This window comes from Sceloporus undulatus, chromosome 5 (genome assembly GCF_019175285.1).
Source record: "Sceloporus undulatus isolate JIND9_A2432 ecotype Alabama chromosome 5, SceUnd_v1.1, whole genome shotgun sequence".
NCBI lineage: Eukaryota > Metazoa > Chordata > Lepidosauria > Squamata > Phrynosomatidae > Sceloporus > Sceloporus undulatus.
The window spans coordinates 5,748,222-5,765,322 of NC_056526.1; the positions used below are offsets into that span (position 1 = coordinate 5,748,222).

A 17,101-nucleotide genomic window follows, 5' to 3' on the forward strand; every position below is an offset into this window, starting at 1 on the left:
ATTTTTAACCTCCGTTTTTGGATTGATTCCTATGGGGAAGGGAGGTGAGGGATTTCAGTAAGCCAAGCCTCCCTTTTCCCTCTTTCCTGGGAGCAGCGCCTCTCCCAAGCCGTCCAACCACTGAGTGGCAACGTCATCAGAACACAGCCCACAAAACGTAATACAGCAAACCGTTCTGAGAACGGTTTCAAGAAAAAGGAATCACAGTGCGGTAAACTGCCGTTCTGATCACGTTCTGATCACGTTTTGATTACTAATGCGGTAATATCCGTTCCAGGAACGTTCTCATCACGTGATGATACGGAACGTTCTCAGAACGCAGTGCGATAATCTCCTCTGTGCTAGAGAACTTAGACATTTCTAGAGGAAACACTTCTTTAGACATTTGTAGATCTTCCACGATCAACTTCTGGCAGATGTTGACCACAGAGTTGCACTGGAGGTCCTGAAAATTCCTAGAGACTTGTTCTCTTAGGTAAAAAGAATAGTATTATTTTATTTGTGGCTTTTCCACATTCATAGTAGTCCTTTACCCCTAACCCCAGCGAATATGGAGAGACCACTGTATGTATTTTACTTTATATTCCACTATCCCAGGAGCAGTTGTTAAAGGGGATTGGCTTCTTTCCTGGATGGCAGATCTGGGGACTCATAGCACAGTTATATGGGAAAAGGACAACTAGCAATCAAATATCTTTTCCTTCCTTCCACGTTAAGCAGTTGCTTTGGTGTTCTGAAATCTAAAGGCAGTCTGTGTACTATACTTCATATAAAGAACCCAGGCTGCTAACCTAAGCACCCTTGCTAGAAATTAAGCCTTGTTGAATTCATTGCTTCAAAATAAGTATGCTTAGGCTCAGGCTGTGAGTCTCTTAATTGTTTCCTGTTTAACTGCAATGTAATGCTCTTCTTTAGGAATCAGTGCCTCGTGATATCCTTTTAACAACTGAATTGCATCTGGTGAACTGTTGGAAGATAAAATATTAAGGACTCCCAGCACCATTTTTTCCTTCAATTCATCCGTAGGAATGATTTGAGCATGGTTGATATGTAATAAAACGGCTCCCAATAAATTCCCCCTATTGTCAGACTGAATAGCTTCATAAGGAATTTTGTGAATTGCTGTGGTCAGAATTGGAAAAAAATAGCTCAGCTCAGTGTATGAGTTATCTTGCTGAAAGCAGTACTGTAAATCCTTTGCTCTGTTGTTGAGTGCATTGTTATTTAATATGGAAGTTTTAAAATTCTGACACTCTAGGCTGTTTGTGTTAAGAGCTTTAAAACAGCTATACTAGAGCACTTTCAGCTTCATTTTACACAGGAGGGAATCGCGTGTCCTGTAATGGATTTAGGGGAAAGGAAGCAATGGCAGTTGGTGGAAAGGGAATGCCTGCCTCCTTATTTTCAATATTTTCAAAATAAAAAAAGAGAGCAGGATATTCTGACATTAAATTGACATGGTCAAGTAGCTGTTATAAAAAGAGGGTTGCCTGGTATAAGTGAATGAAGAAGATGGATTGGGTAGGCTCACTTAAGATGTTCAGAACTCCCTTTAAACCTTGTCCAGTTTTTCACAGTGTTACCAAGTTTCCTCCTTGGAAGGTAAAATTAGAAGAACCTTAAAGCATAACATGCAAACACCAATACATATTTTCTTAAACCAGTCATTAATGGCAGTGAGCTGGCATCCCTCTTATTCTGCATGCAGAATACTTTGCAGAGTATCAAGAAAAAGACAAGACTCTGCTCTCTATGGCTTGCAGTCTCAAATTCACGTCAGAGGCAGTGAAGAGATGTATTGCAATTTGGTGGATCTGTAATTGGCTGACAGATACAACTCGGAGAGTACCTATCCAGGAGAAGCTGTGTTGGCCACATAGCAAAGCACAATAACATTCAAAATCCACAAAACAGTGATACATTTATTGGGCCAAACAAAACTCAGAACAGTCACCTATGATTGCTCTTCCTTTTGGAGAAAAGTGACAAGGGGGGTGCCTCATGGTTCTGTCTTGAACCTGAGGTTGTTTAACATTTTTATAAATGACTTACATGATGAAGTAAAAGGCATGCTGATCAAATCTGCAAGTGGCACCAAATTAGGAGGGGTAGCTAATATCCCAGAGGAAAAGATTGGAAACCAAAATGACCTTGACAGGTAACAAAAGTGGATTTCAGCAAGGAGAAATGTAAGGTAATACACTCGGCCCTCCGTTTTCACGGAGGATCTGTTCTGGACCACTCTGAGATTCGCCAATATTCAAGCCAGTTTGGATAGTACAGGAATATCTGGTTAATTTAAACGAATATAAATCTTCAGGACCAGACGAACTAAATCCAAGGGTATTAAGAGAACTGGCAAATGTAATATCGGAGCCATTGGCAATAATCTTTGAAAACTCCTGGAGAACAGGAGAAGTCCCAGCAGACTGGAGGAGGGTAAACGTTGTCCCCATCTTCAAAAAGGGGAAGAAAGAGGATCCCAACAATTATCATCCAGTCAGTCTGACATCGATACTAGGAAAGATTCTAGAGCAGATAATTAAACAAAGAGTCTGTGAACATCTAGAAAGCAATTCCATAATCACAGAAAGTCAACACGGGTTTCAGAGAAACAAATCATGCCAGACAAACCTGATCTCTTTTTGATAAAATTACCAACTTGTTAGATGAAGGGAATGCTGTGGATATAGTATATGTTGATTTCAGTAAGGCTTTTGACAGGACACCTGGCTGAATGAAACTACGTCTGAAAGGGATAGTCCAAGTAGCCCACAAATTGAACATGAGTCAACAGTGCAATGCAGCAGCTAACAAGGCCAATGCAATTTTAGGCTGCATCAATAGAAATATAGTGTCTAGATCAAGGGAAGTAATAGTGCCACTCTATTCTGCTCTGGTCAGCCCCCACCTGGAATATTGTGTCCAGTTCTGGGCACCACAATTTAAAAGGGATGTTGAGAAACTTGGAGGATGTGTCCATCTCCTGTGGCTCTACTTCCTGATGCCACAGCTAGAGAGAAAAGCTGGAGGAGTGACCAAAATGGTGAAGGGTCTGGAAACCATGCCCTATGAGGAACGCCTTAGGGGGCTGGGGATGTTTAGCCTGGAGAAGAGAAGGTTAAGAGGTGATATGACAGCCCAGTTTAAATACTTGAAGGGATGTCATATTGAGGAGGGAGCTAGCTTGTTTTCTGCTGCTCCAGAGACTAGGACCCGGAACAATGGATGCAAACTGCAGGAAAAGAGATTCCACCTCAATATTAGGAGGAACTTCCTGACAGTAAGGGCTGTTCGACAGTGGAACAAACTCCCTCGGAGTGTAGTGGAATCTCCTTTCTTGGAGGTGTTGAAGCAGAGGCTGGATGGCCATCTGTCGAGGATGCTTTGATTTAGATTTCCTGCATGGCAGAATGGGGTTGGACTGCATGGCCTTTGCGGTCTCTTCCAACTCTATAATTCTAAGATTCTAAGGCAATGGAGTTTTCTTGGAAAGATTTGTTGAGAGGTTTGCCATTCCTTTCCCTTAAGGCTGAGAGCATGTGACTTGCTCAAAGTCACCCAATGGGTTTCATGACTTAATGGGAATTGAACCCTGGTCTCCTGAATCGTCATCCAGCAGTCAAACCACCACACCATGCTGGTTATGCCACCACTACTACTACGGTTCCATCATACTGGAACATGTATATAATGTGGAGTGCTTAGTTAGGTGTTGAACACTGGTTCCACTAGTTCCACTTCACTGGTTTCCCTGTAGCAGCAGCTGTCCTATGTAAGCTTTGGTTCAGTCTTAAAAAGCAGCTTTTCTCTCTAGCAGTGGAAACTACAGCTGTGTGATCAGGAAGTAGAGCCACAGGAGATGGACACATGCAGTTGTTTGGCATGGCAGCCCCAGTCCAGTATTGCACTGGGAAATTCTATTATGTGAAGGTATGATGCCTTTGCCCAGAGGATGGAAATGAGGAAGGAAGGAAGGTAGAGTTCTGACTTTTATATATAGTGCATGAACAGAGTCAAACCTCTAGACCAGATGGTCCTTAATAGGAGGTTGTGAACAAGGGTGCCCTAGATGTCTTGGCAGTATGCCACAGTTATAAATGTCTATTTTCTCCAGTTATGGCCAGGTAGGTAAGTTAATGAGCCTCAACTTCTAGCCAGCTTCCCTCTTCACGAAGAGTGCAAAGGTTTCATGCTGAAGTAGCAATGACTTGTTGGTTTTTCAGCTGAAAATTACCTTCCAGGCTAGGCTAAATCTGAGTGTTTACTGGGATAAATCTGCTAAGACTGACATAATGACATACAGTGCAATGCCCAGTAATTTTTGTATTTTGTTATTTATTTCTTGGAAACATTTTTGTCCTGTTCTTGAGCTGAAAAATGTACCCAGGCAGCTCAGAAAGACGGCTAATAAGACGTTCTGTGCCATCATTGCTTAAAATTGAAGGACATGACCAAAAGATAAGGGATTTAGGGAAAGGATTTTTGGAGGGGAGGGGAATACATTCTTGCACTTCATCTTAGTTACAAAACCTTGACAGTTGTCAGCTGGAATAGAAGCAGTTCAAGAAGCAGGTGAGATCTTTCAGCAGAGCCAGTAGACTGGATGCACTTCTTGCTTCTTGCTACTGAAGCCTGATGGTGTGGCTCCTGTTGGGGTTGATGGAGATGCTGAAGGTGGTCCTGGGTCCTTTCCTACCCTTTCCTTTCTTTAATTCGTTCTTGATAGACATGAAGTGTGTGCTCCAAAGAAATTGGTATTGACTAAACTTGACCTGCCCTTCTGGCTTATTCACCCTCTCCTCTGTTCCTGAATGCGATCCAAAATACAGTACTCCCAGTTTAATCATTTTGGCTTCTAAGAAGAATGATCGTGTGTGTGTGCAAGGTTCAGGATTGCATCCATCCCAGACAATTGAATTTTGATTTTGGAAAGCTACCAAAGAATAATTGATTTGGAAGTAGGCCTATGGGGCTCAAGCATATCTGTTTTTTCCCTTATGCGGGGTGTGTGTGTCCAGAATGGATCCTCTGCATAATAGAAGCCCCCACCCTCTGTGTGTGTGTGTGTGTGTGTGTGTATGTGTCAAACCAGGGATGGTTGAATCCATGGATCAGGAATCCGTGGGTACAGAGGGCTGACTGTATCCTGCACTCTGTACCTGTGCATTTGTTTTTTATGCCCTAAATTTAGAACTTTGCATTTGTTTCTGTTGAATGTCATGTTATCAATTTCTGCCCAACTTTCTAGTTTGTCCTTTTGAAGTCTGTTCCCATCCCGCAATGTGTTAGCTACCCCTCCTAACTTTGCATCATGCATGAATTTGATAAGGATTTCCTCTGTCCTGTCGTTAAAATCATTGATAAATATATTAAATGGCCCCAGGACAGAACCCAGGACAGAGATTGCCTGCAGCTCCCTTCCCCATCCTCTCCCCACCGGCATTATGTTATTCTTAGTCCCCTTTCTTTCTCACTTTGAGGTGAGATGTTTCCTGCATGATTTTGTGGGTAGGTTTTTTGCTTTGAAAAGCATCTGTGTTAGGAGCGCAGCATTCTTGACAGGCCTCCTCCAGTGAGCTGACCTGTTGCTCAGAAATGCAGAAATCCAGGAAGCGTGTAACAAGGTCACTCTCTAAAGTGACTCAGGCGTGCCTTCCCTACGGACTGTCATCGTTTTTTCCTTGAAAGTTTTCACCTTGGTGTACAAACTGCTAGGTTTTGTGTTTGTCTCTAAGGGATTTCTTTTTCTTAGAACAAGGAAAAGCTGTTCGGCTCTTAAAATACAGGTTTTATTTCCAGTTGTTAAGGTAACAAAAGCGTTGCAACGGCTGGGGATCATTTTAATGATTGTTTCTGTAGTATTTGTAAGCTACTGTATGGCTCACGTGAAAAACCCCACCTCATTTTTTAAAAACGACAGTTTTACATAGTGATGAGATCGTTTTATTCCTGTTCTTTTCTCAAATTGCAGAACAATTTGTACATTGCCATCTAGTTATAGAAGCATGTGCGTAATGGACAGAAAAACACCACCAACAAAAATCAAACATTTTTTATTTAAATAAATCAATTTTGCTGCATTGGAAATAACTGCAGGACTCTGGCTTAGTTACTGAAGAACACCCGAACTCACATTCTGCACAAAAACATGTACTGAAATATTATTTTGTTACTTGTAAAAACAGCCTGGATTTATTTTTTTTCCAAAAGAGTGTGGGTGGGCTGCATCTCTTCTGGGAATTTTATTGAAGCCGATGGCATAAATTACTAAAGTTATGAAGGAAAGAAACATTTAGGGCTAATTCACATCTTGCATTCAAGGCCTAAATACCCTAAAGGCATGAGATCCCATCTGATCTTGGAAACTAAGCAGGGTTAGCCCTGTTTAGTACTTGGATGGGAGACCACCACCAAATTCCAGGTGTTGTAGGGTTTATTTCAGAAGAAGGGACTAGTAAAAACAGCTCTGAGTATTGTAAAGCTGAAGTGAGTATTTCTTGCTAAGAAAACCCTATGAGAAATTCATAGACTCTCCTTATGTCAACTGGTGACTTGAAAGCACATTCACAAACACAAAGACACACACACAGTTGCCTGATGTATATGTGTTAGGGGTACAAATGGAAAGATACATGATTAATGTGTTTCCAGATACTTGTATTGTGGAGGTATATTCACCAAGGAGATATTGCTGGCTGCCAGTTTCCGCAGATGGCACAAGTGGTGATCAACCAGGGCTGAAAAAGTAATTTAGTTATCAACTGAAAATGTGTGGGTTGTCCTACACACCACTTCTCTCCAATCCTAGGTTGAAGAGAATCATCACACACTATCTAGTCACTTCTTTTCCTTAAAAAACACACAAAACCTCCTCTTGTTTTGGCGAAACCAGCTGAGTTTTCTTGAATTTTAATGGCAAATTGTCCCATCCCTAAGACCTCTGTAGGCATGAGTTGCCATTCCTTGTTGTGTGCTATCAAGTCATTTCTAACTTATGGCGACCCTAAGGCAGTGGTCCGATCGTGTGGTTTTCTTGGCAAAATTTGTTCAGATGAGATTTGTTCCGATGCGGATTTCTATGCAGAAACTAGTTCCACCATCATCTTTACAAGATTGAAATCTCTCTCTGAAGAGCTTTAAGATAAAACATGCTGATATTGAGAGCAAGCATGCTGTAGTGGTTTGAGTGTAGGACTAGGATTCTGGAGACTGGGGTTCGATTCCCTGCACAGTCATGGAAACCCACTGGGAGATCTTGGGTAAGTCTTAGGGTTGCCATAAGTCAGGCACACAGTAACAAGAACAAATGCTGCCATTTTGGCTATCCCACTTCTCCAAAATTGAATTTGCCCCTTGCATGCATCCCAGTTTGTGTACAAGTTGGGACAGAAAGACTTTCTTGGAGGGGCAGAATGCATTTTTTAAAGGTTGGATGGATGACAGAGGAGAGGTGGGTCAGTGCTTCCTGGGCAGATTATACTCTTGCCTTTCACCAGGGGATGGATGGTTCCTTCTTTTAAATAAGAGTTAAGATGCAGTACTTACATTGACCATGGATAAGTCAAGTTTTTTTTGAGTTACCGTAGTTATTTGACTAAAATTTCTAGACATACACATGTGTATATACAGTACTTATTGTGTTTTTTATTATTTCATTCAGAATAAGTCTAATATTTAGACTTCCAGTTGCTTGAACTTGTACCTGAGAAGACAGGACAATGGCGGGGAGGGTAACTTTTAGGAACTGTTCCTAGCTCTTTTAAAAAATGAGATATACATACATCAAAGAAATTGTTGTTGCTTTGCATTGTATGTCTTGTTGGATTAGCATTAAAAAGGTTAGTTGACTGTTTAGGTGCTATTAAATTCTTCTAATGGCTATTTATTTATTAGTGAAACATTTTTGGGTCAGACTATGATCCTGTATGGAACGCTGATGGCACAATGGTTAAATGCCAGTACTGCAGCCACTCATTCACAGCCACAAGGTTGTGAGTTCAATTCCAGCCAGGGGCTCCAGGGCTGCATCTTTCTGAGGTTGCTAAAATGAATACCCAGATTGTTGGAGGCATTTATAGTTGTAAACCGTTTAGAGACTGCTTAGTTCAGTATGCAGCAGTATAGAAATGTAGCTTGGCCAACGGTCAGGAATTCTGGGAGATGAAGTCCAAAGCAACTGGAGGACCAAAGTTTGGGAACCACTGCTTTAGAGTAAGTCCCACTGAACACAATGAGGTTTATTTCTGAATATTTTATTCCATTTTAGTCTTCTTTAAGAGTGACTTGACTAGGTATTTTTAATTGGTTATTCATGGCAGACAGTGTTTATAAACATGTTTATAAAATATAAACATATCTTAACTATATTTATACACTAGAGAAAGTTTTCTTTTCTGTTTCTCGTTATTTTTCAGTCTTCTTGCATAGATACAGCTGGAACAGCTGCACATTTTGGTTAAAATGAAATGGAATGAAAAATGTATGCATAGAAAAGAGTGAGGTAGTGACTGGATAAGTTTGTAATGATGAGCAGTTGATGCATGTCTTTAATTATATATGAATTTGTGTAAGAAATCTGCTTTTCTTCTGGCTTTGGGGTTTTACCTTGTCTTGTTGCTGGCCTCTTGGTTGTCTGTGTCAGCACCTCTCCCCAAAACTGTCCTTCAAAACAAGACATAAGAGGAAAAGACTGGATTGCACATCTGGAAGACTGCTAAGAGTATGATTTGGTTTAAAAATAAGATATGTGCTCTCTACATGTTTGTTTCCAAGGAAGATCTTCCTATAGAAGCAAAGATGGTACTGGTGGGGAGACTTGGGACAGGCAGCCATTGAAGCATGGAAGGAGGCTGCATTTGGATCCCCCGATATATATATATATATATATATATATATATATATATATATATAGCTAGCATCTCTACTGCAAGACTGGGAAGAGAGATTTCCTCTTTGCTGTATTTGCTTTTAAATGTAAAAATCAACTTTCCTTAGCTCTAATATTCATAAAATCTAATTATGGATGTACAATAAAATATAAGGGTAAGGGTTTTGGTGTGGCACAAGCTTTATATATGGAGGCTCAAGTTCAGTCCTTGGTATCTTGTCCCAAAGAGATCTTACATAGTGGATGCTGCAAAGACCTCGGCCTCAGAATTTAGATTGCCCATGACTACTCGGCTAGTTGAATTACCCTACTGTATATACTCGACTATAAGTTGACTTTCTGTATAAATCAAGGGGAGGTTTTAGGGCCAAAATTATGGACTTTGAGATGACTTGTGATACGTCAGGGTTAAATTTAGGGGCATGTAATAAAAGGATCAAAAGGGTGAAGCAAAGGAAAACAATGCCAGAAAACTTAGAGAATTCCAGCAAATATGTTTGTGGTCATACGAAAGCCTGAGTGGGTGAGAGAACAGAATGGTGTCAGTGCTTCCAGGAGATATTTCACTCTTGCCTTTCACCAGGGAATGGTTCCTTTTTTCAGTAGGAGTTGAAGTACAGTATTTACATTGACCCATGGATAAATTAACGCACTTTTGGGGGGGGGGTCAATTTTTTGATTAAAATTTCTATACTCATGAGTATATCCAGTAATCACTGGACCTGGTATAAGATGCCACGTTCCTAAATGGTCAACTGATTAATGCTTACAAGAGTTTTTTTAGTCCAAAACATCCAGAAGATACCTGGTTGGGGAAGCCTGAACTAGCATCTCCCATCTATGGAGGAAGAATCTGCCAGTAATGATAAATCAGCCTCAGCTTTAGGTTGTTGAAATCCCTTCTGTACCGCATCATCTTGTCTTCCAGGAGTCTTTAATTCCTCATTTTTTAAAAATTATTATTTTTTCATTTATATGCCTTCTTTCTTCCCGGAGGAACCCAGGTCGGCTCACAGACAAATTACAACTTGCATGGTTTTCCTGCATGTGCTCCAAGTCTGTTCAATGTGCTTCCTGTGATGGATCTTGCTGTATTTATAGGGGGGCCTTTGTGCCTTCCCCAACTTGCTGTTTGTCCTTCTTACTGATACGCTATCTCCCTTGCTTTTTGTCTTTTTTCAGTCTGTCTTAGCAAATACCTGACTGGTGACAGCACCCAGCCTCTCACCTCAGGACTATGAAGTTGCTTTAATAGCTGCTTCTGAGGGATTTTCCTCAAAGGCTATTAAAAACACCAAACAAAATCGTGTCAGCAGGTTCCCCTTCATCCCCTCCTTTTTGCTCACATGCTTGAAGAATTTTTATGCGGTGGATGTGACAAACAGTTCAGGTGTGTTGTAGCTCTAGTATTTTAATGAGTTTTCCCACCCAAATTACTTGGGACTGCAGTAAAGCTCTCTAATCTGTGATATGTCGGAATCAAGCCTATTTTGTACTTGATTTAAGTGAACAGGTTAACCAGAACTGTTAGCAGTAAATTTGCTTCCTTTGTAAAGATGTTACAGTGGCCATGCTTGCACACCGCAATAAGCCAGAATGCTAAAGAACTCTCACTTAACGGTGACAGGTGCAGCATCCAACTATATGCTGCTCAGTTGTTCCAGGTGGGCTCCTCTGCAAGTGAGCATGGTTGAAGAAACTGTGGACCTCTCATCCATGGTTTGTTTGTCATGACTCGCGGATCAGGAAAGCAGGGTTGACCTCCAGTGACAAGCCAAAGTCATAAACCTTGGTTTCTACATGGCTTCACTGTCTTGTACGTGCATGGGAACCATTGACTCCCATGCATCCTTTGAGGTAAATTCAGTTTACTGGAGGTAATGTGGCAGAAAAGAACATTCAAGGAAAGAAACTCTGCATTACTAGAACTGTATCTTACATTGTGGATTCATATTTCTCCTTTTTAGATGCTTTAGAGGTTGTTGAGCTCTGAGTGATGAGGTAGAGTTCAAGAAAGGGCGAGTCACATCTTAACTTGAGATGCTCTGTTGCTGAAGCTACACTTCATATAGACCATGAGCCTTTTGTGAAAATGGCAGCTTCACATTTGAGTTCCCCTTCACTGTCATGGGGACAGTGTGCGGCATCACTCTTGTGTTGGTGGCAGCATTATTTTAGGTGTTCCCTACATCACTAATGGAAATGTCCAGCATGATGCAATACCAAATAAATTACATGAAGAAGAATTGACATGATGCTGAATTTGGTAACAGTACAGTGTCCTATATGGCCTTTGGCTACTTCCTATGACTAGTCATTTGAGAGTTCATAGACTAGAAGACTATCTAAATAAACATCTTTAACTAGGATGCATATCTCTCTTCTCTTGGGCACTTATTTGATGCCAGCATTCCATGCATTTTGTATAAAAGGGAAGTAGCCTTATTGTTCCTTGGCACAACGTTCCCATAATTATGTCTCAGATGCATCTCATGAATGCTTGGTACAACCTCAGAATATGCCCTGTGAAAAAATCAGGTTCCCTGCCAATAATGTGTGTTCTCTAGGTGACCTTAACATGACCAGTCTTGGAGTAATTACACCTGGCTATACTCTCCAGTGGTTTATTTGTACACGATTTATTCACATCAACCAAATAGGAATGGTCTGCCCAGAAGTTTTAGCGCACCAGTTTGAGTCAAATTATTTGTTTTCTTGAAAGCACTTGGGCAGATAAATAAAATTGCAGGAGTTATTTCTCATACCTTGTCCTTCTTCCAAGATTAGTCTTTACTCAGCGTGCATCAATTTCTCATTTGGGAGCCATCCTGCTTACACAGGCTAATAGAATTTCTGTTTAATGATCTACAGCTCTGCTTTTATACCCTATTAGGATCCAGCTGATCAATGCATAACCTAATTGATTGTTAAGGTCAAATGTGTCATGTCTGTATTGGCTGATACCCAAATCTTATTTATTGTTCTTCAGATGTTGGTTCTACGGTCCATTAGCCCTTTTTTATCCATTCTTACACACAGGAGCAATATAAAATACTGATACGTAGGTTGGCAGACACCTTAATTGTTATGCATTGTATGCCTGTTGTCAGGTGCCAAACCTGTGACTTGAAATATTCAAAATGTCTCTCCAGCATTGAGATTAATCTAATGATCAATTGCAGCATGAAATGTTTTGCTGTGTTTGTAGTGCAGTTGTGAATGAGAGCTGCTTGTGGGGTGTCCAATATGGGAAGAAAGAGAGAGAAGATCAAATAAAGGACACAATCTATTGGGGATATTTGCTGAGCAAACTCCAATAAGATTTTTGTCATGTGGAGCTCCTATTCATTTCAGTGGGGTTTGTGCAGAAGATATTCCTTGTGGGTTTTACTTTAAATTTTAAGCAGGATTTGGATATTTATGCAGGACTTGGATATTTGTGAAGCCCTTGAGAACAATGAAAATTTGACAAAGCTTCTGTCAAATGAATGGCTTTAAAAACAGAGGTAGACACATTTCAGGAACACTATGACAGTTTTTTCCCCTTTAATGTAGTATGTCTTCATTCTTCTTTTCCCTCTTTATTTTGAAGAGTTGCAAATGACCTCAATAGATTGGACATTTATATTGAATAGTCTGGTGGTAGTGCATGAACTGGGAGTTTCTTAAGGGAAAAAAAAGGTTCCCGTGGAGATATTTAATTTGTAAAAAGTACTGCATCCTGACACAACTGAGACAGGAGTGTGTCTTTCTGGATTGTGCCCATTTATTTTGTGCACCAAAGCTCTGGCTTTCATTCATATTCTCATAGCTAAAATTTCAGACTTTCCTTTTCCAGTTCACAGATGGACTTGTTGGAATCATAGCAGACAAGCTGTGGAATTTCTTTTGTATTTCTTTTCTTGCGAAGCTAAAAACGAACACAGAAAGCAGCTCTAAACTCTGTAGACCTGGGTTTCTTAGCCAGTGTTTCCTGGAACCCTAGAGTTCCACAAGAGGTTGTTGGGTATTCTGTGAAAGATTGTGATTGAAAACCCCCCCAGCTTTTTTGATCTGTAGATATAATAATTTTTTGGTGAGGGGTTGATTGAGACCTGAATGTTATTTTGAAGATTCCTCCAGGTAAAAAGGTTGAGAGAGACTGCTATAGACAGTCTCATTTTTTGTTAGGGGTGAAAATATGCTGGAGAAATGAGGTTGCCCATAAAAGAAGAGAAAACAGGAAAAGGGTTCAGCAGCCTTTCTCATCCTGAGGCATTTTTTGATCACACTTTCCTGGGTTATGCCTCAGTTTTAGGATGCATCAGTTTAGGATGAAAAGAGAAAGACCTCTGGGTCACATCTTGGTCCTTGGTTGCACATAGACATGGACGCTTGCTCATCTGTTAACACCATTGAGCTTTCATCGCTGCTAGCCTTAGTTGCTTCTCTGAAAGCCTTTGTGACTTTTTCACGGCTTGTAACCTATCCTTGCCTAGGTAATTTGACAAGTCAAGGGCTTTAAAAGAAACCTCTTGACACTAAGAGTGGTTTGGCAGTTGAACCAAAGAGGTAGTATGGCCTCCTTCTCTGGATGCCTTCAGGAAGAGTCTGGACAGCTGCCTACTGGGGATGCTTGAGCTGGAGATCCTGGATTAAGTGGCGGGTTGGATTTGGTGGCCATTGAGGCTCCTTCCAATTCTATGAGTCTGTGGAGGCAGTGGTTTTGTCAACTATGGTTTTGTTAGATCTCTGTTTTAGTCTGTAGCTTGCCTAACCTAAACAGCACTTCTATTGTATTTGCTTGATGTTAATCCAAAATGAAAATGTGGTGGTGAAAAATTCTGCCCATCCTTTTAGTTGTTCATTTAGAACATATATTTCAGCAACATCCAATTCCCTATTGACTACATAAGATATCTGGATGCCACTCACTGTCTCTTAATCTAATCTGCTTGGAAGGACATCTAGGTGTAGCTGTGTTGGCCATGTAGCAAATCCAATAACATCCAAACAATGATAGCTTTATTAGGACAGCTAAAATACACAACAACATGTTGCAAGCTTTCAAAGTCATGCTGGTTTCTTCATCAGACAATCAGGAGGAAAAAAAATGAAGATGTTATTCATAGGCCTGCATTTTCTGTTTCTGGTCTTAGTTCAGATGGTACGGAGGGCTGTCTGCAGACTGACACTTCCCCCTTTGGCCGTGCGGTCAGTGGTAGATTGAAAGGGTTAACTGAGGATAAAAATGGGGAAGAGGCTCATATATGGTGCAATAAGGCCCTTGTAGGAAAGGAGGAATGTAAGTGAGACTGCTATTATTACTAAATAGCAGTAGTAATGTGATGATGATAGTGTTGTATCTATGAAACTTACCGTTTCCCACTTGTGAATTCCAGTGAATGAAGAAGACTTGAAGAAAAGAATAGCTGAAGAATTGGCATTGGAACAAGCCAGGAGAGATGCTGACGCTCATAAAAGGTTTGTTTTGGCAATAAATACATCTTTACTCTTTTGTGTTCAAATGTATGCTTCTTACTGTGCTGGAATAAATGGAGGGATTAGAGGTTTGATAGGATTTGTGTTTGTTTTGTGTGGACTGTGTTAAACAGAAAAGAAAATTAGCCGAGAGTAGTTTTTTCTCCCTTCTGTTCTCATCTATTTGACCTTCCAAACTTGAAGTGCATTGCTGTGCCAGTATGCTCATTTTTAAAAATAGTTCAGTCTTTTTTTCCTTTTTCTTTTTGGTATCTGTTTGCGTTTTTCCCATCTGGAGCCTTGGTGAACTGTTAGCCTCCTGGTAGAACAGCTCAAGAAAAAACACTGAAGCTCCTGTCTCTAAACACATCAGATTGATCAAGAGGGAAATTCTGAATACAGTGGAAATATGTTCTTTGATCTATTATATCTTTATCTACTTCTTATCCAGCATTTGTACAGATTGTGTACCCTTTATCTGAAATGCTTGGGACCAGAAGTGTTTAATATTTTGGATTTTTTTTCAGATTTTGAAATACCTGTATTTATATATGCATAATACACAGCACACAAGACAAGTAGCATTATATTTACTATATTTGCTAAAGAGAGACACAGGAGATGCCAGGCTGGAGAGAGACCCAAGGCTGGAGAGAGACTGAGGATCTGTGAAATGGCAGGAATCCAAGTGTAGTGCTCAGCATGAATCCATGCTTCACCTCACAGATCCTCACATCTCTCTCCAAACTAACATATCTCTCTCCGGACTTGCATCTCGTTCTTTTGCTCTTTCTGTGTATGAGATGCAAGGCTGGAAAGAGACTGAGGATCTGAGACATAAATGGCCAGAGCGCCATTCATGAAGACAGAAATGGGTGGTTAGTGGCAAAAAGCTTCAATTTTTGGAGGTTTCCGGATTTTGGATTTCTGGATTAGGGATGCTCATCCTGGACTTTCTTGGACAATGTGAAAGGATGTATCCAGTATCTTCTTGAACAGTGCAAGTCCTCCCTGATGGTGCTGTGGTGATTGAATGTCCCTAAGGCACACCTCCATGTTCAATCAGTGGCTGGGGGCCAGAGCTGTTCTTTGGTGCCTCCCAGTTCCCATTGGTCTAAGAAAGAAGGATCTTGGATCCCCAGCAGGTCCTGCAGGACGAAGACTCATCTGTCCTGTCTGCGGAATAGTACATGGATGACTCTGCCCCAGCCATTGCTTTGGTGTGGTATGTCCTGGCATTATCTGGATGCACTGTGCAGCTGGGTAAGAAAGGGCAGCTGTCACCCTCTAACCTCCCATATGAATAATCTGGTGAAGCTTTACACTGTGGTATTATTGAATGCGTTATTGGCCAAAGGGCCTAGGATGCTGGAGCTGCTTTAAAGAGAAAGATTTACACTTGCCAATGGGGATGTAAAGGGATGCCGTCATTTTTCTGAGTGGGGAAGGATAGCTGTAGGTTTTTCTAAAGTGAGTGCTATAGTGTTCATTGGTGAAAACAGCTTTATATACACATTTGAAAATAGTTTCGGCATTTCAAGACTGAAGTTGATCTTGGCTTTAAGAAATTCGAATAGACCTTGAAGGCACAAGTTGGAGAAGAGCCTACTTCACCACTTTCATTTATATACTAATCAAATGAAATCCTAGCAGCTACTTTTAGAAATTTAGAAATATTATCTTTATTGGTTGGCTGACTAATTAGATTTTATTTATGCCCAATTTACTTTTAGAAAATGCTGCACTGCTTATATATCGGTAGAGTACTTCCATTGTTCTTTTATCTATATACTAGTCAGGTCTGATTTGCTCAGAGTAAACAGTTCCACAGCATCAGGTGCTCCAATAGAGTGAGGATTTTTGCTGCCCTGAATCAATTTTAACATGTTAGTTGATTGACTAAAACCATTTTAACATGTTATTTGACTGACTTAAAAAGTATTCCTCATTAAGCAAATGTTGTAATGGCTTACATGCTGAAATATCCCCCCTCCCCCCAATAACCAAATGTGTTTGAACTACAATATTTGTTACGGTGGGTGAAATACAATGAAATATACTTTATAACATTTAACTGCTGTATTCAGAGAAATTCAGAGTTTTACATGGAAATTACTGGCAGAACTATAAAAACTTGAAGACATGACAATACAAGAAAACATATATATGTTGGCCTGGAAAGCTAAGGAAAGGCACACAACAACTATTAACTTGTTCATTTTAGTATGCCTGAAGAACTAGGTGCATAAATATATCAGCTTGCTAGAGATGATAACCGCAACATGGATTTTAGATTTGATTAGCGGTATACCTATTCCAGGTGCCTCACGTGACCTGCATTGTATCTGTCCCTGGGGTATTAATTAACTTGATGGAGGGAAAAGCATTTCTAAAACTGAAAAGAAATCTGCAGCAAAATAGTAGTAGTGGCCTCCATTAATGACTCCAGATCATTTACCAAACTGATTTTTATATACGAAGAGAAATGGAGGTCTGAACATTTGTCCATATGAATGACTATCTGAATGCATATAGAGAACACAGAATTCTGTCTTATGCTGAGCAGGCACATCACTCAGCCAAACCCAGTAACAGGACTACACAATTCAATGCCATTCATTCCTATCTATCTATCTATCTATCTATCTATCTATCTATCTATCTATCATCTATCATCTATCCAAAAATGATCTCAGATTTGCTTCATCAAATACAGGTTTTCCCCCCACAACTTCCTTTGACGTTCCTGTG

At 40.4% G+C, this 17,101-nt stretch overlaps 1 protein-coding gene across 4 annotated transcripts in view; it reads left to right on the forward strand.

Annotated features, from left to right (window-relative positions):
* The window catches only part of CHCHD3 (coiled-coil-helix-coiled-coil-helix domain containing 3), a 272,857-nt gene that overhangs the window by 36,392 nt on the left and 219,364 nt on the right, over positions 1–17,101 (forward strand). For all 4 annotated transcript variants that reach the window (XM_042468794.1, XM_042468793.1, XM_042468795.1 and 1 more), the window contains exon 3: positions 14,272–14,353. In XM_042468794.1, the coding sequence (XP_042324728.1) occupies positions 14,272–14,353 (82 nt within the window). The remainder of the gene's footprint in view (positions 1–14,271; positions 14,354–17,101) is intronic.